The 26,288-nt window shown below is 40.6% G+C and overlaps 2 protein-coding genes across 8 annotated transcripts in view; one reads left to right on the forward strand and one right to left on the reverse strand.

The window, feature by feature from the left end:
- ofd1 (OFD1 centriole and centriolar satellite protein) overlaps positions 1 to 3,133 on the forward strand; it is a 151,520-nt gene extending 148,387 nt beyond the window's left edge. For all 5 annotated transcript variants that reach the window (XM_028800841.2, XM_028800839.2, XM_051927213.1 and 2 more), the window contains 3 exons: positions 1,612 to 1,752; positions 1,845 to 1,909; positions 2,857 to 3,133. In XM_028800841.2, coding sequence (XP_028656674.1) covers positions 1,612 to 1,752; positions 1,845 to 1,909; positions 2,857 to 2,902 — 252 coding nt within the window. In that variant the 3' untranslated portion in view covers positions 2,903 to 3,133. The remainder of the gene's footprint in view (positions 1 to 1,611; positions 1,753 to 1,844; positions 1,910 to 2,856) is intronic.
- Positions 3,134 to 13,332: 10,199 nt separating this feature from the next.
- Positions 13,333 to 26,288, reverse strand: part of gpm6bb (glycoprotein M6Bb) — a 239,188-nt gene continuing 226,232 nt past the window's right edge. Inside the window, exon 7 of one of the 3 annotated variants that reach the window (XM_028800843.2) lies at positions 13,333 to 15,528. In XM_028800843.2, coding sequence (XP_028656676.1) covers positions 15,379 to 15,528 — 150 coding nt within the window. In that variant the 3' untranslated portion in view covers positions 13,333 to 15,378. Of the gene's footprint in view, positions 15,529 to 17,007; positions 17,504 to 26,288 lie in introns of those variants that run through there. The other 2 variants (XM_028800844.2, XM_028800845.2) reach the window with 2 other exon arrangements.

A 26,288-nucleotide genomic window follows, 5' to 3' on the forward strand; every position in this document is an offset into this window, starting at 1 on the left:
TTTGAGACATTCAAATTTTCCTACTTCCATTATCTCTAACCTGCTCTGCATGTGTATCACGGCAAAGTTTTTGAATCCTTTATGACGTTCCACTTTGTCATCTACTCTGTCTTTTTCCGGCTCTGGGTGTGGTTAAATCTCTTGGCACAAAGTCTCGTCTCGTGGGACGTGAAAGTGTCTTTCTGAGAAAATCACATCTCATCTCCTTCCAAGATTTTTTTATTTTTTTTGATTTATAATAGAGAGCTATCATTCCAGTATGGTATGATGTTCATAACATCACTATGTGTATAATCTCAGTATGAACAGATTAAGTGGCTTACTTTGGGCTACACAACAAGTTAGGTAGGGATTAAACTAGCAACCTTGTATTTTGTTGTAGACAGTAATATATGAGATGATTATGCAGGGTATGTTCAGACAATCTCAAACATTGTCTATATAAAGATGTCAAGAATTGTTATTTTTGTTGAAATTATAGTGTATGTTGTGGAGATCAGCAGGATAAACTCCCTCCTCATTAAATTGTCTACTGCATTTGTAGATAACATCATCAATGCTGCATGCACAACTATTAGGAAAGCCAGTATACTAACCTTATTATTATTTATATGCACATTTTCCATTTCTGAACCTTATATGCCTGAATGCTTATTGAATGCAATCATTTTCATGTGATATATAATTGTTTAATGAGGGAACAAATGACTTAAAGTGATTAACACCTTATATTAAGGTGTGCATAATTATTTGGCAGCTTCATTACCTCAAGTAAAATAGGCCAAAAAGAGGTTTAAATGAGAAAAAAATATTGTAAAATGCATTTTAGACAGATGTCATACTCTATTAAATTAACAATCAAATGCATGGAAATAAAAGATGCAGATTAACTGCAAGAGACTTGTGAAGAATTAAACATGAAGCTACCAGGAACCCATAAGCCTCGAGTGCCACCATCTCCCAGAATTTCAGCCTACCTGGAGTGTCCTGACATGTAATGTGTCATGTGCTCAGAGACATGACTAAGGTAAGAAATATGACCACCACTGGGAATGATTTACAAACTGATGCATTATGCATGGGCCAAGAAATAACTGAAGACTGATTTTTTTTCAAAGGTTTTATGGGCATGTGAAATGAGAGTGACTCTTTACGGGCCAAAAGGGTGGGCCCATGGGTGAACCACTAATGGACACAGGGTACCTGTTTGAGTCAGGCGCCAGCAAGGTTGTGGAGGAGAACCGGTGTGAGTAGCTGTCATTAAGGATGAGCAAATAGAATGAAAATCACTTACCAGACCTACTGGAAGTTTGTGGACGATACTTTCTTGAAGCACTGGTATTGAAAAAAATCAACAATATTCAAGAAGGCCAGCATCTTTATATAAGACAATGCTCCGGTCTCCATCGCATGCATCCAAGTAATCTCCAACTTGACTAGCTAGCAAAGGTCTAAGAGATAACTTCTTAACCTGACTTGAATCCTACTGAGAGCTAGATACATCTGCAAGAGTCTACCCTTACCTACACAAAACTGGAGAACCATTAGGTTAATCCGTGGATTAGGAGTTTAAATTTACATTTTTATAATTGCTGATTTGTATCTTTACAGATCCATAAAGAGACTTCATCTCAGGAGGAGTCTGAAGTGAATAATTCAGAATTGAAACCATCTGCCATACATGAGAACTCGAGTGCAGATCAGTTGGAGAAATACCTGAAAATAGTCATGGAGAGCAAAGAACAGGAGCAGGTGTGGGGATGTTAAGCCCATTAGGGTGCCGCTTATATTTTTATCAGGAGTACTTTTTTTTTTTTCATGTCTTCTTTTTTGTTCCCTTCCAGAACTCACTGAAGGATACTGAAGAGATGAGTCCAGCACATTTTTTGACTGAAGAGAAGGACGACAGGTTAGTGAACTCAAAGGTCCAATGTTCTTTTTTCAAAAGTATTGCATTCGTTGTGTACAAGCATGTATACAACAATGGATTTACAGACTGCCTAGTTCTTAAATTTCCTGGCAAGGCGTTGACCTGAAAACAAAAGATTGGTTCAGTCCCCACCCTGGCTCCCCATGCTACTTAACAATAAATTGAATTGATTTGCACTGGTACTCCCATTGTGTAAGCTGTAAATAATAATAATCTGGATTTATTGACTACAAGTTGCTTTAGACCAAGGGTTTGCAAAGTCAGTCCGGTAGGGATATAGTATCTGCAGGTTTTTGTTCCACTCCAATTGCTTAATTAGAAACCAGTCCTTGCCAGTAACAGATTTTATTTAATTTTATGGCTTATTAGTGTTTTCATTCTGCCATGTCAGGTCATTCTTATATCATAGATTTTTCCATTACCGAGGACATCATCAAAGTGATTTGTAGTGAGAAGTGGATGAGTAAGTCTTAGTCCTTCATTTTTTTTCTCTTCAATTTCCTTCCAACTATATTTTATTAAACCAGATAGTTCATAATGTATACTTCAGGTGTAAATAGAAGAAGTAAGATGAACAGCTGCTTAGTCGTTTGTCATTTGCATCTTGTTGCTAATAAGCAGCAATCAAAGAAGTGAATGCAGTTGTTTAAAATAAGCAACTAAGGCAGGGGAATCTTAACAAGCGAGACAACTAAAATTAAGCATAAAAATGTCGCTTGAGTAATAAGACCTTTACAGCAGTAGCTTACCTCTCATTAAGAAACTAGGTTGAAGCAAGAACCTGCAGTCACTGCGGCCATATAGGGCTAACTTTCCAGACACTTGCTCTAGAGGAGAATGTTGTTTTGTTTTTATATTATGAGAAGCATAAGCTGTTCTACATATTAGACTTGAATGACCATGAGTGCTGTTTCATTCCCCTTTAGCATTGCTTCACTTTCACATGATGCTGCCGACGAAGACTTTTGGTGATCCTGTACCAACACAGACTGACGAGCTATAAAGCTTTGTAAGAAATGTTAATATAAAGGTACTTTTTCTGCCTTGAATAAATTTTCTGAGTACAGCTCGTCTCTATACTCCAGTGATTTTCTCCTTAACGCTCAAGGCAATCTCTTTTGTAAACTAGGTCAATGGAATTTCATTATGTTTTCCTTGACCGCATTGCTGCAATTCTTTTAATTTAATAAAACATATTAAAAGAAAAAAACAACGGTGTAGTGCACTATTTTATGTTTTATAAATTACAAATATTTTATTTATGGTTTGATACAATACTACACACCATGTAGCACTCAGTTGAGAACTTTCCAGAACATGAGCAAGTTGACAGAGTTCTGACTTTGGGTCATTTTCTTGTGATATGAAGGAAATGCCTTCTGCTTTTTCAGTTTTAATGGCATCCTGAACTTCTCTTGTGTTCACCTGTCATTCTCGAAGGTGTTGAGTATGTGACAGTAAATCTGTGCACTTCACTACTGCCTATTTATTTGTTGTCTGATTTATATAGTAAATCTGGCTCATTCAGGTTTGTTTTCCAGTCACTGACATAAAGATGTGTACACATAATCACAGAGAATATTAATTTGAAGGCCTGTATTTCTATTCACTACTGATGTGAAAATTGATTTATTTAAATTGTGGAAATCTTGCATTATCTTGAAATAGCTGTGTTTTTCAATTAAGTGAGATTCCTTATTCATCTTTCACACCAGCTTATTCAAATTCAGGGGCATGTGAGGCCAGTGCCTATCCCATTAATTGTGAATTTCCCATTGGGATTAATAAACTATCTATCTATCTATCTATTAATATCAGGCACAAGCCGGGAACTAGTTCAGAGCCTGTTAGCAATCCATTACCGGTCACTCCAGCATTTGCATTAGCTCACATCAGGCCAAAATCGACTAAATGTGACCAGTTTTGGGATGTGAAGTTAGTGATCAGTTCTGCCAAGTAATGGGTAAGGCTTTGTGCACAGCAATGTAGCAGCGCTATCTGAAATTGACTTCAATTCCCAGCATGCTCCAGGATCACTGTGCCCCCTATCTGCTGCACAGAGGTCACTGGGAAGATACCTATGAAGGTGCAAAATTTAAAAGGATTCTGTTTTTTTTCGAAGATAATTCATTTTTATATTTGTTTGTCAAAGCCGCAGCAGCCCATTTTCTGTTCTGTTTTTGATTTTAATTAAATTAGTGCACTGGATTCTTTTCCTGGATTTTTTTTTAATCATCTGGATTGTTTGTTTATTTGTTTGTTCACATGGAATGCATCCTCTCAGTCAAATCAGTATGTGAACTCACCATCTTTCTTGCTCTGATGCCATCAAAATTTCATTTTTTGCTCAGTTTGTTCTATGATGTGGTGGGTCTCCGGGCCAGCTCAACATGAATGCCAGTTTCACTTCAATTTTTCTGTTGACCACGTCCTCCATTTAAAGTGCATTTTAATGTGAGCTTGGGTTAGCAAACTTTTCAAAGATGACTTTCACACTCATGGACTGTGTGATTCACTCTTTTATGTCTGAGTCTTTTTTTACTCATTTCAAACAAAAGGCATTCAGATGCGTTTAACTATGAAATCCGTTCACATGATGGTTTTTGAACCTTAGAAAAGGTGCAGAACACGGCATGTCAACATGGTCATGCATCAATAAATGAAACAACTGTCAACCTTCATGAGATTAATGTTTTACTGAAAAAGATCAAAATGGCACAATTTTAATTTAATATTTAAAAAAACATGATGTCCTAGAAGCAGCACCAAATGTTGCATGTGGAAGTTATTTTAACCTCTGGTCCATTTGACTGTTTGTCTGGCTTCAGTCTGTTCTGGTGTTTCACTTTTTCTGAGCCATAAGGTAGTACTGTCATTCAAAACTGTACTAAAAAGGGTTAAACAAACAAACCCAAGGGTACCCCCAGGGTCAAAGTTTTGGAATGGGACCTAATCTATGGCCTTACCGGATCCCAAAAAAAAAAAAAAATGTCCATCCATCCATTTTCTAACCCGCTGAATCCAAACGCAGAGTCACGGGGTCTGCTGGAGCCAATCCCAGCCAACACAGGGCACAAGTTAGGAAACAATCCTGAGCAGGGTGCCAACCCACCACAGGACACACACAAACACACCAAGCACACACTAGGGCCAATTTAGAATCGCCAATCCACCTAACCTGCATGTCTTTGGACTGTGGGAGGAAACCCACGCAGACACGGGGAGAACATGCAAACTCCACGCAGGGAGGACCCGGGAAGCGAACCTGGGTCTCCTAACTGCGAGGCAGCAGCGCTACCACTGCGCCACCATGCCGCCCAAAAAATATATGTGTGTGTGTAAAATTTAAATTAGGTTCACCAATTTCTGTTGGGATCCGCAGGCGCCATCAGGGGGTGCTGCAGCAGGAGCTGCTGTTCCCTTATGGACAATTCTTCTGTCACACCGAGAAGTGCTGTCGGAAATGAATAATCACTCCAGGTGCCTTATTAAAGGAGCCAGCAGCCACTACTCGGGGAGCCAGAGTTGGGAGGAGGAAGACTAATCTTGACTAGAGGAGTGGAGGAGGAGGAAAAGAGTGAAGGAAAAAAAATAAAACGTGTGTGCCTTGAATGTATGTCCCATGCTTCTCTCTCTCTCTCTCTCTCTCTCTCTCTCTCTCTCTCTCTCTCTCTCTCTCTCTCTCTCTCTCTCTCTCTATCTATCTATCTCTCTATATATATATATATATATATATATATATAATATGATATGATTAGCCTGGCTAATTTGACCCACTGGAGCCATGTTGGGATGTATATACTTTTATCATCCTATGTACTTTATGTTTTTCTTTGTCCTGAAACAGTGACTGTATCTAGGAGTGTGTAGCTATCCCAAAACCAGATCCAGGGGGCAGTTTTCTTCCACAATGAGGCCTGAATGTGAAGGTCATCACTAACTGTATTGACAATACAAGAATTAAACAATTGTGATGTGGCGTCAGGTGGCACATCTGTGAAACCAACAGGCTTTACTGAACTACTGTTGGCATCTCAGTATTTTCCAGAATTGCTCAGTCAGGGACTTGCCAGGACAGTGATGGGTTCTGAAAACACAGAGTTGGTGCCTGTATTTTTAAGTGCCTTAAGATAGAAAACTGACCTAACTGGTGTAAATGTCTCAGAATTATATACAGTTGTGGCCAAACGTTTTGAGAATGACATGAGTATTGGTTTTCACAAAGTTTGCTGCTTCAGTGTTTTTAGATGTTTTTCTCAGATGTTTTTATGATATACTGAAGTATAAACATTTCATGTTTCAAGGGCTTTTATTGACAATTACATTAAGTTTATGCAAAGAGTCCATATTTGCAGTGTTGGCCCTTCTTTTTCAAGATCTCTGCAGTTCACCCTGGCATGCTGTCAATCAACTTCTGGGACAAATCCTGACTGATGGCAGCCCACTCCTGCATAATCAATACTTGGAGTTTGTCAGAATTTGGGGTTTGTGTTTGTCCTCTAGACTCTAGAGGATTGACCACAAGTTCTCAATGGGATTAAGGTGTGAGGAATTTCCTGGCCATGGACCCAAAATTTTGATGTTTTATTCCCCTGAGCCGCTTAGTTATCACTTTTGCCTTACGGTACGGTGCTCCATCATGCTGGAAAAGGCATTGTGTGTCACCAAACTATTCTTGGATGGTTGGGAGATGTTGCTCTCAGAAGTTGTTTTGGTCCCATTATTTTTTTCATGGCTGTGTTCTTAGGCAAAATTGTGAGTCAGCCCACTCCCTTGGCAGAGAAGCAACCCCACACATAAAAATTCTTTACTGTTGGCATGACACAGGACTGATGGTGGTGCTCACCTTTTCTTTTTTTCGGATGCCCCATTTTCATCACAGAAAATGACTTTACCCCAGTCCTCTGCAGTTCAATCCCAGTACCTTTTGGAGAACATCAGTCTGTCCCTGATGTTTTTCTTGGAGAGAAGTGGCTTCTTTGCTGCCCTTCCTGACACCAGGCCATCCTCCAAAAGTCTTCACCTCACTCACACCTGCCTGCTGCCATTCCTGAGCAAGCTCTGCACTGGTGGTGTCCCAATCCCGCAGCTGAATCAACTTTAGGAGACAGTCCTGGCACTTGCTGGACTTTCTTAGGCACCCTAAAGCCTTCTTCACAACAGTAGTGGAAATGTTTTTTTTTGGGATTAAGTTCATTTTCATGGCAAAGAGGGAGTTTGCAATTAATTGCAATTCATCTGATCACTCTTCATAACATACTGTATATATGCAAATTGCCATCATAAAAACTGAGGCGGCAAACTTTGTGAAAATTAATATTTGTGTCATTCTCAAAACTTTTGGCCACGACTGTAAATTTGGCCCAAGTTTAAGGAGTAGGAGTAAAAGTTTTTTGTCTTTTTTTTAAATCAGTTTTCCTGGTTCAGGAAGTGTACTCCTAACTTCAGCAGGATTTAGGAGAGCTTGTGAGATCGGCACACACATTCATGAAAAGGCGGAATGTTTTTGAAATGCTGGACAATAATGAGCTTGTTTTTTATATTAAATAAAAACTATTTTGCTGTCTATTTCACAGAAATGAAGTAATAATCATAACAAGTCTTGTATGTTATGTGATCGTTCCATCAATGTGTTGTCAGCCAAGATGAACATGTTGATGATGTTACATGTAAAATGCAGCTTTGCAATAGTGATGATTTGGGTGGGTCCCCACCAAATATGTCTCGTATTCTGCACGAGACGCGCTTGGAAATGTATAAATCTGCATCCGTGTGAGGAAATGTATAGCAACCTGCACTCCTGCAAATCACTGAATTTCTTGGAGTTGTTGGCCTGCTTTGTGTCACACTCAGTAAGATGTGCTCAAGTGTGGATGAGCACTCATAGAGTTTGTGAATCTCCGGGGATATCACACAGGTAGTCGTGGATCCAAACTTACTCTCCATGTTAGCACGCTGTTCTACCTTTCTACCTGTTTTCTTCCTCCTCCTCCTTCTGCTTTTTAAAATTGTATTATTATCATCTTTATTTTGAAGCCTTTGCATCAGAAAAGTACAAAACATCATCATGATTGCAAGTCGGAGTTCTGTGAAATTCTCAAATGTGCACTCCTACTCCTCGCTGGCAGTGGTCGTAGGCCGTTTCCTAAATTCTACTCAGGATGACTTCTTCTCGTAGTCAAACTTGTCATGCAGTCCCTGAGAGTAATTCTGAGGCGCTTGATAAATGTGGGCACTGATCTTGCATTTTCACTGTCAGACTGCCCCAGATGAGCAGTAGAGATGGCTGCCATTGTGCGGGATAGCCCTTCAACTCTGCCACCTACTATTCTGGTTGTGTGCTGCTTGGGAAGGTCATCTCAACTGCAGTGGGGTCTGCGATAGTCCCACATGTGGTCTCGTTTGAAATGAGCCCTGAAACAGAAGCAGATCTCACAACAATAGTAACAGTGAAGAGTGTAATGAGCAGTCACTGCTGGTCTCTGATTATTAGTTTGTTTTACTGTCCGTGTCCTCGTTATGTCATTAATAATCTGCAAATTTGTACTTCTGCCTCCTGTGAACTGCACTCAGTCAAGGGCGCTATATAAACTCAGTGGAACTAATGAAGCTGATCTAACGTCAGTCCAAGCTTCTGGGGCAGGGCAGCAGTTCTGACACGTCCAGCCATGGCTGGTGATCAATGTGATAATGAATCTAGGAAAGCGATCCATGACCTGTAGCTTACACCTCATCCTGATGCAAGTGCACTGATGACGAGCTTCATGACTTACCAGTCCACACTTCCCAGGTTCTTGCAGACAGCCATGATGTGACAATTATTACCAGCATTGCCATCAATCACATACAGTGCATCCGGAAAGTACTCACAGCGCATCACTTTTTCCACATTTTGTTATGTTACAGCCTTATTCCAAAATGGATTAAATTCATTTTTTTTTCCTCAGAATTCTGCACACAACACCCCATAATGACAACGTAAAAAAAGTTTACTTGAGATTTTTGCAAATTTATTAAAAATAAAAAAAACTGAGAAATCACATGTACATAAGTACTCACAACCTTTGCTCAATACTTTGTCGATGCTCCTTTGGCAGCAATTACAGCCTCAAGTCTTGTTGAATATGATGCCACAAGCTTGGCACACCTGTCCTTGGCCAGTTTCGCCCATTCCTCTTTGCAGCACCTCTCAAGCTGCATCAGGTTGGATGGAAAGCATCAGTGCACAGCCATTTTAAGATCTCTCCAGAGATGTTCAATCAGATTCAAGTCTGGGCTCTGGCTGGGTCACTCAAGGACATTCACAGAGTTGTCCTGAGGCCACTCCTTTGATATCTTGGCTGTGTGCTTAGGGTCGTTGTCCTGCTGAAAGATGAACTGTCGCCCCAGTCTGAGGTCAAGAGCGCTCTGGAGCAGGTTTTCATCCAGGATGTCTCTGTACATTGCTGCAGTCATCTTTCCCTTTATCCTGACTAGTCTCCCAGTTCCTGCCACTGAAAAACATCCCCACAGCATGATGCTGCCACCACCATGCTTCACTGTAGGGATGGTGCCAGGTTTCCTCCAAACGTGACTCCTGGCATTCACACCAAAGAGTTCAATCTTTGTCTCATCAGACCAGAGAATTTTCTTTCTCATGGTCTGAGAGTCCTTCAGGTGCCATTTGGCAAACTCCAGGCGGGCTGCCATGTGCCTTTTACTAAGGAGTGTCTTCCGTCTGGCCACTCTACCATACAGGCCTGATTGGTGGATTGCTGCAGAGATGGTTGTCCTTCTGGAAGGTTCTCCTCCCTCCACAGAGGACCTTTGGAGCTCTGACAGAGTGACCATCGGGTTCTTGGTCACCTCCCTGACTAAGGCCCTTCTCCCCTGATTGCTCAGTTTAGATGGCCAGCCAGCTCTAGGAAGAATCCTGGTGGTTTCAAACTTCTTCCACTTACAGATGATGGTTGCCATTGTGCTCATTGGGACCTTCAAAGCAGCAGAAATTTTTCTGTAACCTTCCCCAGATTTGTGCCTCGAGACAATCCTGTCTCGGAGGTCTACAGACAATTCTTTTGACTTCATGCTTGGTTTGTGCTCTGACATGAACTGTCAACTGTGGGACCTTATATAGACAGGTTTGTGCCTTTCCAAATCGTGTCCAGTCAACTGAATTTACCACAGGTGGACTCCAATTAAGCTGCAGAAACATCTCAAGGATGATCAGGGGAAACAGGATGCACCTGAGCTCAATTTTGAGCTTAATGGCAAAGGCTGTGAATACTTATGTACATGTGCTTTCTCAATTTTTTTATTTTTAATAAATTTGCAAAAATCTCAAGTAAACTTTTTTCACGTTGTCATTATGGGGTGTTGTGTGCAGAATTCTGAGGAAAAAAATGAATTTAATCCATTTTGGAATAAGGCTGTAACATAACAAAATGTGGAAAAAGTGATGTGCTGTGAATACTTTCCGGATGCACTGTAATTGTCCAGTAAAGTACTGCATGCTGTGAGTTCTTTCTGAACTCCAGGCCAATAAAGATGATTTGAAGCTGTGTGCTCATTGTCTTTTCATGGTGAGCCAGATGTTCAGCCTGTGAATACAGTAGATTTGCAGTCCTAACCAGTGGCGTACTGTACATCCCAAATGCTGCTTTTCATAGAAACTGGACCACCACTTCTTAAACACCAAAACATACAAAAAGTGCACCCCACCCTGGGTACCTGTCACCTGTGTCCATTTGTTTTATTGTCATCCCTTTGTTGCTTCTTGTTGGGGTTTCTCCAGTTGAGAGCTAATGACTTTTGCAGTATGTTTAAGGGAGCCCATCTGCATTTGACATTGCTACTTTCTGTCTGGGTTCAAATCTGATCACTATGGAGTTCGTATGCCCTACTGGTGGCCATCTGGTTTTTCTAAGGTGCTGGGTTAACTTGACCCGGTGCATTTATTACAGTGCCCTCTCTAGAGGGCAATCCTGCCTGGTCCCCAGAGCTGGTGTGTAACCCCATGATCCTAAATTGAATAAGTAGGCATGGAAAATAAATAAATGACCAAGGAAACTCTGTGTGTTACATCAGACAAATACAAGAGTGTAGGTGTGGGTGCCATACACAAATGGAACATGAAGGGTTCTTGACTTCAGCAGGCATTGTCCCAGTTTCTCTCCGATATCCCAAATTCTGACGGCTCACGTAATGGTGACCACTGCCTTCAGTACATCACATTGTCAAAGCCACATCTGGAGAATGCAGTCAGCACTCTAAGTTGGGTGAAGTCAGGAACCCATTGGCTGTCAGTCCATCACAGAACCTTCTCCCACACAACGTAGCCTTACCTGTTCATCTTTGAAGATGCAGGAGAAAAGTCCACCCAGGCCATGACGTATGCAGTTGGTGGTCTTACCCCAAGTTACCCTGTTCATAGCTGCCATGTTTCTTCTGGTTTTTTTGTCACCACTGTCTTCACTTAGTAAGAGGAAGGCACTCCACTATTTCAGAGACAGACGACTCACATTTTTAACATGAGATGAGAAGTTCATTAGGAGTAAAAATCTGATTGATGATCTTTAACATAACAAGAGTTTGTAGGTAATCAAGAATTGTACTTAATCTTTACCTGTAAACTATCTGGTGGTCTGAGGCCGTACTAATGGCCCTTCTCTTACAGCCAGGGCTCAACCCTGGCTTATGTGTATTTTCTTTATTTTTGAATAAATATTTTTCATGATGTTATGTAATTTTTGATTATCATATATTTACGTGCTTTGTCTTTAAGTGTTTTTTCATTCCTTGCATTCTGTGGCTGGAACCCCAGGGGGTGGGACCACTTTGACCTCAGTGGTTAAGGATGCCCTCAGCCGTTCCATGTGAGTGGCTCCTTCAGTGGATCATTGAGTGTGTTTACTTGAACACACAAAACCAGGACAAGGTGAGGAACCTGGCGAAGGCAGAAACCTGGTTTCCTGAGAACCTCTATTTACATACACAAGTCTACGTATGGAATTCTCCTTTGCCAAAACACTCCGATGTCATAAATACACGCTTAAAAAAAATGATTAAGCATTGTCAATGGCTGCCATGAATCTGAAGACAAGCATGGAGCCCATGTCTCCTGAGATTGTGCTGCTGAGCTTAGACCTTGTCTGTTCAGCTCATCAACAAAAATTGAGCAAGTTCTGAAATATTGAGACAGATTACTTCAACCAGGAGAAGGAGTAATGAGATTGTGCAAGCATTTTCCTCAGAAGATGCTTCTTTGCAGATTCTTCCACTGTCTTTTACCGTTGGCGCTGCTGGATGCGTGTGTGAAGCCTTCGTATGTCTTTGCTAACAGAGTGCAGCAGATGTGCGCAGACTGGAATTCTCACTCGGCTGTATCAAGTGGGTTAATCATGGAGAACTTGACTTGTGACAACCAGGTTTCTCTTATCGGAATAAGGATTTACATGGCCTTTTTGAGACCGGGTTTCTGTGAATAACCAAGTTATTAAAATGCATTTCAAACCACTCATGGAATGTTGTTGGAGTCAAGGCTTCTAAGTATTGTTTTCTTTGGACTTTCTGGCTTTGCAGATATTTTGCTTCTGTTCTTGGTTTTCTGAGTTTGGATTCTGTATTGAGACTTTTTCACCTTTCAGGCAAACCCTTTTAGCTCTTTTGCCCTCTTTTTCTCATTGTGTTCTACTTTTTGCTTTCTTGTAATAAACTCTCAAATTTATAAAGATTCATCTTTGGACTTGTCTTATCAATCCAGAGGTTTGATGGCACCCCTCTCTCCCGTTTTGTATATTTCTAGAACATTCAGAGTATCTTTGAACTTTTAAAGCCAGCTGCCCATTTTTGGGCCTTGTAGGCCGAAACCTACCTGTGGAGTTAGGGGCTAGCTGCTTAGGAGTGTAGCTACATCTGGGCAGGTTGATGAAGAGCCACCTGGCCTGCTAAAAAAGTCTCGTGTTTATGTTGCGTCTTCACAAACTGTGTTGTGTATTTACCCCATTTTTTTGACACCCATTGCGTGCCCAACCTACCTGGAAAGGAGGTCTCTGTCTGAATTGCCCGTCCCGAGATTTCATCCATTTTTTTTTTTTTTCCCTGTAAGGTTTTTTTCTTGTCTTCTTAGAGAGTCAAGGCCCTTGGCCCATTGCAACACTCCTTGAATGATTTTGGGCTAAACAAAAAAAATTTGCTTGTAAGTGAGGCTGGTATAAAAACCCATGCCATCCATCTGAGTGAACTCGAGTACCCCGTGGAAACCCCTGGGTGGGATTTGATTGTCGGCAGCAGCCCTCTCCACTGTGGCTCCATTTTGGGTGATGATCGCTTCATTTGAGAGTGTGGGTTGGAAATAAGCATGATGACCCGTTTCTTTACCTAGAAATTTTAATGGCTACTTCAATAATACCACAAGGAAGTCCTTGGCACTCATAGAAAATGTTGGTTTACTAATAGGTTACAAAAATTGGTACTATACAGAATTGAAATGACCTTGACTTAAAAATAAAAATAAAAAAGGCCTATTAAACAAAACTGCTATACCACTACAGACATTTTTTTTTTTTCGTTTTTTTTTTTGTTAAAGGAATTGGGCAAACAATGCCTACCATAGTCAGTACAAATGACTACACATCAACTGTATTACTGCAGAAACAGTTAACTCTCTTCCATGCAATAATGATGAACACAAATATATTCCAGCATATCTCGTCTACCTAACATAAAAACAGATAGTACATTAGTAACTCATCGTTGAGTTTTGAAATCTTTGTACATCTGCACAATATTGACATTTCCAGAGAATTGTTAGAACTATCTTACATCAACTTCTTTTTTTATCTTCTTAATACAGATAGTCAGTAAAACCAAAAACATTTGTTGTCATCAAACCAAACATCATACGGTCACAGCTTTACATACGTTATTCCACATCCACATGAGCTTTTTTTTTTTTTTAATTTATTTATCGACTGTACTTTTGAAAAGCCTCAGCGCTTGGCTACAAACATTCAAGCCTCTCCGTTTGGCTGAATGGCCGCCCCTGTGTTATTGAGTCAGTGGAGTTACGCGTTGGTAACTTGAGTGGCACCGAGGTATGCTGAGGACCAAAAATTCAAGTGGAGCCACAGGAAGACACAGCGGCTCCACTTCTGGGTTTGCTTCGCGCTTCTTTCGTTTTCAACGAGATCAGCAGTGAATCGTGGGGGTCGGGTGGTGGGCACTGCGATCTCCTGCCGTTTGAAACGTACGACGGCACTTTCTCGTGCAGAGCCTCGACAAGGCTGGTGTGTGAGGAGGAGGAATAGAAATTGAATTTCATAGAAAACATTTCAGATGTCGAGATAGCCATCTTCAGATTGACTTTACTATAAACTCTTCAACTAGGAAAATAAACTTTGTTACCCTGTTAAAAAGGCAGGTCAGATCTACTGTTTAAAAGGTAATACAATCTGCCCATAATATACACTTATATCTTTACTTTTTTTCTGGGTCAATAAACGTCTAAATTTTGTTGTTGTTAATGAGGTAGTTTTCCTACTGGGTTTACATCTCCTTTTGTTTTTATGATTCTAAATTTGAGGGAGCCATGTCCATCTCTCTTTGCAGTTCAGCAAAATTATACGTACTGCAGAGACTGGGGATGATGAATCCAATGGGGGCCGAGCATCCAAAAAACAGAGAAAAAAAAAAAATGGAATAAAAAACAGCAGTCACATCACGGAAAATCCAAAAAAAGCTTCACTATAACCCTACCTTTCAAACAAAAGAGGCGTTGCGTTTCTGACTTCTCCCCCAACTCCAATGCATGCATGTTTTCAGATTAAATGGAATTACTGCACCAACATTTCAGAACTGTGGCATTCCCATTTTTTTTTAATAATTCAAGACTAAACACACCATGACAAGCGTGCAAACAGAAGTTAGACATTGCACTAATTTTTTTTCCCCTTCAAATGGCTTCTGTATAAGGCGCATATGTTAACTTTGTAAATGAAATGACAATAATAAAGAAACGTAGCTTAAAACGGAACTAAAGCGACTTACTGGTTTTCTTTTTTTGAGCCCCGCCCCCTCCCCATTCCCGTAAAAATCCATCTAATGTTCTAAATTAAGAAATGCATGCCATAAATGATTATTATTTTTTTTTTTTAATATAAAAAATAGTGCAATGTTTCAAGCTTTACCAGCAAGTACTGGTTAAGAGAGAGTGAAGTCTACACACACAAAATAGAATAATTCAAATGGAATGGATTACTGGATATATAGTCTTAAAAGGTTATAACACAAAAGGAGGTTCCTACAAACTTTCACAGGATAGTTAGTGCAGAAAGCAACACTGATGCATTAGTTTGTTAGGAGGACCCACATTAGTACGGGGCTGCAGACAGCAGTCTGTGTAACGATGGCCGCTGTGTGGTTTCTGTTCAGGTCACTATGTCTGCGGAGGGTGGCGCGGGTTTCTATCCTTATGTGTAAGAATTGAGCCTTTCCTTTGATCGCGACTGGATGTCTTGCAGCTCTTGTTCTTCCTTCATTTTGATGTCTTGGTATGCATGCATGTGACTCGCATCCTTTAAGTAGGCCCAGTTTGCTGAGAGAATCATGAGGAAGTGAATCTGGAAGAGAAGGGTGAGGTTGATGGCTAGTGAACATGTCAAGATGCAAAGCAAGCTAGTAGTCAGGCTAATTCAAACACAAAGCCGTTACTACTGGGAAGCTACAGACGTTAAGGGCTCTTAAAGTCTACTTGGACAACGACATAGCAGCATGCATGTTGTCGTTTCGTTTCAGAGTACAACATTAAGGGGTGAAGGTTAGTGACTACCAACAAGAAAAACAAAAAAAAATACAAGCACAGGGCTGACATCAGACTTCAATCCTTTTTTTTTTTTTTTTTAATTCGTTGAAATGTGGATTTGGGGGTCAAACATGAAAAGTACAGAATCTTCACATTCCGCTCAACAGAAATGACTGGACTTGATTCTTTGACTAAGAAGACAAACACCAACTTAAACAAATGAGTGGAATGGTTTAAAAAAATAAAAGAAATAAAACAAAGGAACGGCACAGATCTTCAGTGTACAAGAAGGACAATTACACAGACCAGAAGGGGAATGTTGATATTTTTTTTAACAATTCATTTTTATTTTATGTTTATAACGGGAAAAAATAACTACAGTTTTCAAAGTCTTAAACAATACAGTCAAGTCTGCTTACAATCAATCGGATTAAAGTTTTCAATCCATTCTTAATCAATCATTGTGATGTTTCTCTGTGACCTCCATCGGCACTCCCTGCTTTACAGACGACTTAATCAGAGTCGTTCAGTTAGACAATCGCTCACAGTTTTAGACGCTGTTCAAAAAAATTCACGTCCTTCAATTACGTTAAAAGGTCTGTGAGTTGGTGGGCTAACTGACTTACCTTAGCCGTTTTCTGTTTCTTATCTTCAATTAATGGAAAATTTGCCAATAGTGGGGGAAAACGATAATACTCAAAGCTTCCATAGTATTAATACTTTTTTTTTTATTTAACATTAGACAATAATTTTGCGTTATGATTTAATATTAAAAACTACACAATGTCAGATTACGGTACTTCTTGATCTTAAGCAAACTTGACTGTAAAATTAACTGTCAGAAATGTAGAAAATGAAAAATAATAGCATGCAGTTTTAGGGTTAACAATAAAGCATCATATTTAAACAGGTTTAATGTAAGAAAAATTAACAGAACATAACATCTCTATTATAAACATTTTCACTTGCTAAGGCAATAAAAAGCAAATTTCAGTCATTAAAGTCAACATCTCACTAATCTTGAACTGTTTTTATGCAGGTCTTTTTAAACTGGTCCCCTCTCCTCTATGCCCGTTCGAGCTTAGTGTGCAAACATGTCTACTGCTCTGTCTAAACTCCTCTACACCCTCAAACAGCAGCTGCATTACCCAAAACTGAAGGTATGGAACCTGGCCAAAATGTCATGGGCGCCCTGTCAGGAAGAAGGTAAGCTAACTTGATTGTGTTGCGCACAAATGCTAAGGTTCAATATTGTCAGTTTAATTTTTTTTTTATGCCGTATTTCTTTTATTTCAAGTTGACGTCTGAACAATCTTGTTGCTCTCCATTGTGTTTCCGCAGCTCACACTGAGCTCTCGTTGCCAATTCAGTCAAAGTGGATCAGTGGGGTCTGTGCCGTCTTTTAACACGCAGCACCCTATGTGCTTGGATGGCAGCAGTAAATCAGAAAAGTAGCTTAAAATAAATGGCAAGAATTGGTTACAATGTTAGTTAAGAATTTGAAAAGCCAGATGCCATACCTTTCATAAAATACTGATCTCAAATTCTTTCTGTCCCAGTAAATAAATGGCAAAATGTTCCATACAGGTTGCTATTTACACATTATGTCAAAATGAAATAAGAGTCTGCTGTGTTTTAGTCCAAGGTTGTCAGTGGTCACTCGATCTACACACTGCAGCGCCATAAACTCTGCACTGAGCTCTTTAAATGGCTTAAAATTTAGTGCAGCAATCTTCTCGACTCTTAAACTTCAAAACAGCATAGTTATATGTAGTAGCCATCATGTAGATCAGCTGGTGGAAGAGAACAAAATACAGGGAGGTAAGACAAGATCTCGAGGACACTGGCTGCATGAAAACAGTTCCACAAGTGAGGTAAGGCCTTGAGAAGGAATCCTACCATGCTTAAGAGGACTGATTTTTGAGAATGCTGGAGTGTCGGACTCAGATCCTGGAGGGCCACAGTGGCAGCACCATTTAAATTAGTAATCGATTGCTGCTGCTTAACTTGTACACTTCTTTTGCTTCAATACTAAATGACTTGCGTTTTAAGATTCAACTTCAACTGTTTCTTTTTCCTTTACCAGCAACCGTGATGCAAACCAGCAGATGATCAGCAGACTCAAACTCACCTCCTGGAGGTCCACCATTTTCACTCCAATCAATTTCAGCCAATTCTTCCTGTTCCTTCCATGGTTTGTTAGTAGTCTATTTATGCCATGCCACGCATTTCCAAAGCTTTTTACTTCCTTGTTCATGAGCACACTATCCAGATATTTCGTGGACCATGTCAGATCGATTATTTCTTTGTGGTTTTTCTAATTTTATTTCTATGGGTATCGTATGATGGGTTAAGTTAGTTGGTTATCTGTTGCCTTGCTTTTCATGTAATGCTGGTTGTAGAGAAGAGAAACAGTGAAGGGTTCTAAATATTAAAAAGCAAATAGGCAAAAGATGTCTATCCTGTTAGCAGCAGGAACTGAGGAAATAACTAAAAAAGTGGCAGGAACAAAAACCAACAGTCACTGCAGCCTTTTAGGATCTGAATTTAACCCCCCTGACATGTTAAGAGGACTATTTCATTTATGTTAGGTAGAATGCCCAAAGGGGACTGGGCGGTCTCGTGGCCTGGAACCCCTACAGATTTTATTTTTTTTCTCCAGCCTTCTGGAGTTTTTTTTTGTTTTTTCTGTCCACTCTGGCCATCGGACCTTACTCCTTCTTATGTTAACTAAGGTTGTCTTATTTTAATTTCTTATTTGTCTTTTATTCTTCTTTTCTTCATTATGTAAAGCACTTTGAGCTACTTTTTGTATGAAAATGTGCTATATAAATAAATGTTGTTGTTGTTGTTGTTGTTGTTAATACCTTATCCTACCATCTATGCTATAATCTAAAAATATGTTTCTGAGCCCTTCTAGCTAGACGCCTGATTCTCTGCTAATTCGCATCAAAGTTTCTTCTCTATGCTTATCCACTGTGTTGAAGCTTATGCAATTCATGACATTGTAAAATAAAATCAAAAGAACCAACTGATAAAACGTACATGACTTCAGAATCCATTCTTGTCTTAAATGGGCCCTAATGAACACTTTCCATTTATAACGTAGTTCACCTACGTGATATCTGAATGTGTGAAGTCTGACGAGAATTGTGATGTGTTAGAGAGTGGCACAGGCCAGCAGGCTCTTAAGAGAGAGTGGGATGCCTGCGCTGGCAATGAGGATGAACGCCAGTATAAAAAGGGCATAGAGTGGGTATCCAGGATGTCAAAGGGCATGGCTCCAGTTTAGGAGAGACAGTTGGGAACAAGCATATAATGTTCACCCAGAACAATAAACAGGAGGGGGCCTAGGAGATTCCATAATGCCTGCGTAAGGGAGGGGGCCTCTAGTTCAACAGTAATCCTCCAGCCAGTTCACTGACTGGTACAAGTGAGTTCTTGGTGGCCATTTAGGGCATCTTAGAAGCTGACTGACAGCTTTAGCCTTAAAGTGGAAATTATTATTTTATCCATCCATCCATCCATTATCCAACCCGCTGAATCCGAACACAGGGTCACGGGGGTCTGCTGGAGCCAATCCCAGCCAACACAGGGCACAAGGCAGGAACCAATCCCGGGCAGGGTGCCAACCCACCGCAGGACACACACAAACACACCCAGCACACACTAGGGCCAATTTAGAATCGCCAATCCACCTAACCTGCATGTCTTTGGACTGTGGGAGGAAACTGAAGCGCCCGGAGGAAACCCACGCAGACACGGGGAGAACATGCAAACTCCACGCAGGGTGGACCCGGGAAGCGAACCCAGGTCCCCAGATCTCCCAACTGCGAGGCAGCAGCGCTACCCACTGCGCCACCGTGCCGCCCCCTATTATTTTATTATTATTATTATTATATGCCCATGTGACATCATATGCCATGTTCACATGATCAGATATAGCCATCTTTATAAATAACGGTTATCACAAATACCACAAAATGGCATCAAGATGACATCATTATAACGACTAAAGGAATAATAACAAAAAAAAAAAAACAAATGCCAGAATTCCCAAAATGTGACAAATCTGATCCAGACTGGCCATATCGAGGCTTCATTACAGTTCTGGGGTGCGGCCTGGCCACCTCAAACCAGAGGCCTTATGAACCGTACATTAGAGCTGAGCTGGGACAAGGCCACTGAAGTGATGATTGACCAGGACTACTAGAGACTGGGGACAGGTAGAGATTGGAACTTAAGTGGTGGGTACGTGGATGAAGCATCCCACAATTTAGACAGGAGATGAACACCCATGTTGGGAGACCCAATTGGCAGCAGGGATTTGTTTACTTTGTATATTGTCTTCCCTGTACACTTTATTTTTAATAGATTTTAGTACTATTTTAGCTTATGGGCATACTGAGTGAGCACAAAGACTTTATTTTCCTTTATGATATACAGTACAGTTAGGAGCTGCCTGGCTGGCATAAAGGCGATGCCATACAGGGGTTTAAGGCCTGATACAACCTCGAGAGAGGAGCAAATCGTACCTGAAGAAGCTGTAATGTGAAGTGTGCACCAGACCTTAAACCACTGGAAGAGCTCCCAACTGCCATATAGTAGCATAAGGCTGTCGGGCTTAACCGTAGGATGGTGAGTTGACGTATGATGGTTGTCAAGACATCAGCACAGCTCTTTTTGCTGACCGAGGGCAGCAGTCTGGAAGCTGAAGTGACCATATGGGACTTTTAAAGACTGATCAGAGATCAGTGGCTTATGGGACCCACAATGGACTAGCAGTCGTGAAATTTCGCAGGACATCCCACTCTTCTGTTGTGATTCTGTGGGCTTGACTGGTCGGTGGAGCAACATGCCTGGAACTCCGAGGTGAGTTGTGTGAAGGTTTACTTATAGGCAGACAGCAAGATGGAGGGGCAGACAGTGAGAGGCAGGGTCTTGAGGTGGATGAGAAGTGAAGGCACCCTATTGGTTACAAAAGGTATAAAATGTTTAAAGGCAGAGACCATAATGCTAGCCTTGGTTTATGATTTGTTTCTTGGTACCGTCCCTGTACTCATCCCTGCTTTGTGAGTAATTTTAATTGAAAGATATTGGGTAGCTTTGTTCTGTGTTGCTGAGATGCTATGTAACACACATAGACAGATATGCAAAGGTCCTTCGACAACTAACTGTACAAAACCTGACATAAATGGGTAAACACAAAAAACACCAAACTAAAGCATGCATCATCTGAGTGAACCGCTGCTCTCTAAAATATTGCCAATGACTGATGTTTTTGCAAATGCAGGGTTACCTTGTTTTATGCCCTCACAGGATAACATAACATGATAGTCTTAGACTTGCCTACTCCAGAGAATCAGAGCCTAACCTGGTGGCATTGAGATCATGGACTGGAGTGTGAATGTGCCACCGAGACCACTTGTGTACACACACACACACACACACACACACACGCACAGGACCGCACAGTGGGGAGAACGTGCAGACTCTACACAGAAAGCAGCAAAGCATGGAGTCTGATCTCGGGGCACTGGGTCTGTGAGCTAGCGGTGCCAAGCACTCTGCCACCTGGCACAGCTCATTCTGTCTAAATTATAAAACCAAGCGTTCACCCCTTTTCTAAGCATTCTTTTAATGCTAAAAGGGGAAAATTACTGTGGAATTAGAACTGTGAAATTTCAAATGGCATGACTCTAAGCATCCTTTTTGTAGTTCTAGCTTTGTGGACGGCACCTGCTAGAGACTGACGTGAACTACACAATTAGCAATGGGCAATCCAAAATCTAACCCAGCACTGGCAAAAACACGTCAATCGACAAGAAGATCTTGTCGCATGTACACTATGTTGAAAAACAAATTAAGAAAGACAAAAAAAAAAAAAACGTAAGTTGCCTGGAGCTTTCACAAAGGAGGTCAGATGATCAATGACACCAAAGAAGAGCTTCATGCCTACTGAGGCACCACAAAAGAAATACTTGAGCAATTAAAATCATACAGCTCACAGTTGTGTTTGTAACTAATACACATGAATATAGAAGCTAAAAATAACTACCTTCACAGAAGTCTGACGGTTTTTTTTAATCTAACCCTGTAATTTGCTATTCTTTTCTGCAATTATTTTAAAGTAGCATACATTCAACCAAGCATTCTGCTCACAAAGGTGTCGAAAATTATATACGGAGTGAAACAGGTTACTTGTCAAGAGACCTGGGTCAAATACATGAATATTGAAGTGCAGTGTATAAAACTGAAAATTAAGTTACCAGTGTACTTGAATTTCCTCAGATGATTCTTCACTTTAAAGTATGTGATCATTTATGGTGCTACCAGAATTGTATATTATCATCTCCATCACTTGTTACCAGAAGGTCACTTCAGTGCTTTTTATGGAGCGCACGTTAAGATTCCTCAAGGATGCCAGTTCAGTTCCTGTCTCTTACTCGCTGGATGGGTTTAACCCAACTCTAACCAACTGCACTACATCTTGAGATCCCTCAGATAAAGCCAGATTTACATAAACACACAAAATATACTGACGCACTGACATATTTAATGGAATACCAGGGGAGGATTTAGCCGTTTGCCTATCTGCATTTTTTTGTCCTTGGTCTCATAGGCAAAGACCAGGAAGAAGAAGAACCCAAACCACGCCTCTAGCCCTGCCTCTGACTCCACCTCTCTGGCAACAAAAGACCACCTGACCAGGAAGTCATTCAGTCATTTGTTGTTCATTTTGAGACTAGCAGAGCTTGTGGGCACTTTGGAGTGGCCTAAGAAGGATTATTCATTTTTCTGAGCGTTCTGGTCTCCAGGCTACAAAAAGGACATAGCAGCACTAGAAAAGGTCCAGAGAAGAGCGACTAGGCTGATTCAAGGGCTTGAATTACGAGGAAAGATTAAAAGAGCTGAGCCTATACGGTTTAAGCAAAAGAAAATTAAGAGGTGACATGATTGAAGTGTTTAAAATTATGAAGGGAATTAGTCCAGCAGATCGAGACTGTTATTTTAAAATGAGTTCATCAAGAACACGTGGACACAGTTGGAAACTTGTTAAGGGTAAATTTCACACAAACGTTGTGCAGTTTTTCTTTACACAAAGAACGATAGACAATTGGAATAAGCTACCAAGTAGTGTGGACAATAAGACTTTAGGGACTTTCAAATCTCGACTTGATGTTTTTTTGGAAGAAATAAGTGGATAGGACTGGCGAGCTTTGTTGGGCTGAATGGCCAGTTCTCGTCTAGAGTGTTCTAATGTTCTAATATCAACAAATACAGATCATTAGGGATTCCTCTAGTTCCTCGACAGCATTGTGTTTTGGCTATGCCTTTTGTTTTACTATATATGGTAAATATATACAGTGGTACCTCTGGTCACGACCATAATTCATTCCAGAACTCTGGTCACAACCCGCACGTAATGTCCCCATAAGACTGTATGTAAATACGATTAATCCGTTCCAGACCGTACGAACTGTATGTAAATATATTGTTTTTAAGTTTTTAAGCACAAAAATAGTTAATTATACCATAGAATGCACAGCGTAATAGTAAACTAAATGTAAAAACATTGAATAACACTGAGAAAACCTTGAACAACAGAGAAAACTAACATTGCAAGAGTTCGTGCTAGACCCTTACGAACCGTTCACTGTAAACACTTTTTTAAGCTTTTTGAGTTTTAAGCTCAGGGAAAAAATTAAAGTTTGAAAAATCCTTAAATTATACAAAAACTAACCTTAAACAAGCAAGAAAACTAAACTTGCATGAGTCGAGTTCTGGTGTGAAGGAAGTGAGGAGGAAGCTGGGTGGAGAGGAGGTTACAGTTATGAGGATTTTGACTTCTTGTACTCGGCGGCAAGATTGATAGCACGAATGCCACACTAATACTTTTCAATGATTTCTTTCTTTAATTGGATTTCAATTTTCTTTGAACCTTTCTTCTCACCAACACTACCACTCTTCACTTGCTTAGAGGCTATAATTAATTGCAAAATTAATGCAAAAGCACATGAAATAGAGAACAAAGAGTTCACAGCGAATGAACGCACGTCTGACTAAGAATGATGTACAGGGAGAGACTGAACACATGCATCGTCTTTGTTTGGCCCTGTATACGCAAACAAAAGAAAATGGTAAACAGAGAATGGGAAATCATTGGCGCATACGAACGCACGTAGGGAAACTGGCCAGCCACCAGAGCGTGTGGTCGTGAAGGATGTGAAATTTTAGCAAACTTTTTGATCGTAACCCAATTTGTACATGTTTGGAAACATTCGTGACCAGAGCTTCTACTGTGTATATACATAGACACACACACACATATATACACACATTATCTATATATATATATATATATATATATATATATATATATATATATATATAAATAATATATTGTGGCGGACGGCTGGGTCCCATGCCTGGCCGGGACGTCCTTTCACTATATATTCAGGGGGAGCAGCCCTGGAGACTGCAATACCTCCCCCTGGACGCTGGATGGCCACCCCCCCTGGGTTGGAGCTGTGCCTTAGCCTCCCGCAGGGCTCCATGGGAGATGGAGTTCTCCACAGCTCTGTTGGGATCTGGGGTGGCCGCCAGGGGGCGCGACATGGGTCCCTGAGCCCAGCTGGACTAATCTTCAGCCCCACTCGGGAGGGCAACCGGAAACAGGTGATCGAGCACTTCCGGGTGGGCCATAAAAGGAGCCAGCAACCACCACCCAACGGCCAGAGTCGGGAATAGGAGGACAAAGCTTGAGGAGGAGTGGTGGTAGAAGACAGGAGTGTGGTGCTATACCTTGTGTGTTTTAAGTTTGTGCTTGGGACTGTATTGTGGCTGGGGGGATTACAGGAAGACGTGCCCTCCAGCTGAAGAAAATAAAAGTTTATTTATTTTTATACGTGCCTCCCGTGTCCAGTCTGTGTCGGGCAATATAGTGCCTTTGTTACAATATACAAAATATTTTTAATAAATAATATTCACACAGTACACTTAATTATAGTTGAAAGACACTAGTAATCAATGTGATACTGTGAGCTTGATTTTCTTTTAATATATTTATGTTTTGCACTCTATACATACATACATTTCAGCAATACACTGTACTAGTGGAACACATGGAGTCTCATCCAGACTCTTCATCTGTAGCTCCTGGCCCCTGGAATGAATTGCCCACCTCCAATCAAACCTCTGAGTCCCTCAATGTTTATTAGAAGCATCTGAAGACCCCCTATATATTTTTGCAAAGCTTGCATTTTGCTCACAGCTCTCTAAATTGTGATGATCGATTTTGTAAACTTTTCCTGTAACAGCAAACAGGCCCCCAGACTGACGTTTCCTTCATTATGTTCACATCTTTTGTATGTCGCTCTGGATAAAAGCGTCTGTTAAGCAAATATATACAAAATGCTACAAAAGGCTAGCTATAAACAACCGTAAACTCTCTGCCTGTTGTGTACAAATGTAAGAAGGTACACTTAATTATGATTTTTAAGCACGTATATACCATGTCCTGTGGGATTATCAACAGATGGGCTTGCAGGGACCATGGCTCAATTACAATAAACTTTCCTGTCCACCAGTAAATTACCTACCAGGTGGCCAATAGCAATTTTTTTTACATTTCTGGAACATATTCAGTCATAAGCCTTTGATTAAGGCCAAGATCTAGGTTCTAGTCCATTAGTTTGCAAGTAATCGTGTGACAGATGGACAGACGTTAACATTTTATATCTCTCTATTATATAAAAAAATCCTTGGACGAGACCTGGCTTTTTGGAAGATTTTTCAAGTTCTGTGAGTCAAGACTTTGCCCATGAAATGTTTTCAAGTCACACCCTCCTCTCAGCCATATTCAACCACGCATATGATACTCTCTGCTCTCAGTCTTGTGAATGCTTTTGTCAGACACAGTTCCTGCACTCTCAGCTCTTATAAATTTTAATGTTTTCCTCACTTTAAGTTCCCAATTAAAGAAGACATATTATGTCCAAATCTTATTGAAGAATTTCATCATGAAGGGTTATCAACAGAAAAAATGAGTACACAGGCAATCCTACCACTTAGAAACGATGAAATCAAACAAATTAACGAGAAAATTATTGATTGGTTACATGGCAAATTGATTAAATATGTATCAATAGATTATGCTGAAACAGTTGGTGGTGATCGTGCAGAAGATGAAAACATCAACTTACAATATCCCAAAGAATATCTACAACTGTTAACACACAAATTACTGTATAATGAAGGCTGTATCCAAGAAAGGTAATGTAGTACATCAGAGAACATTAGACAACAAAGGAGATCTTGATATGCCATTCGTATTGTGAGGGATGACCGGCATTTCAGTCCGGCCAGGACGTCTCAATTGAAAGAAACCGCTTTTTCAGGACACTACATCCCCCGGAACGCTAGATGACAGCTCCCCTGGATAGAAATGGCTCCTCAGATTCCCACAGGGCAGCATGGGACATGGAGTCCGTATCCTCAGCCCTGTTGGGTGCCGTGGGTGCCACCAGGTGGAGCTCACCAAGAACCAGGGGGATATTACAAGGATGTCAACCCGGA

This window comes from Erpetoichthys calabaricus, chromosome 4 (genome assembly GCF_900747795.2).
Source record: "Erpetoichthys calabaricus chromosome 4, fErpCal1.3, whole genome shotgun sequence".
Taxonomy (NCBI): Eukaryota; Metazoa; Chordata; class Cladistia; order Polypteriformes; family Polypteridae; genus Erpetoichthys; species Erpetoichthys calabaricus.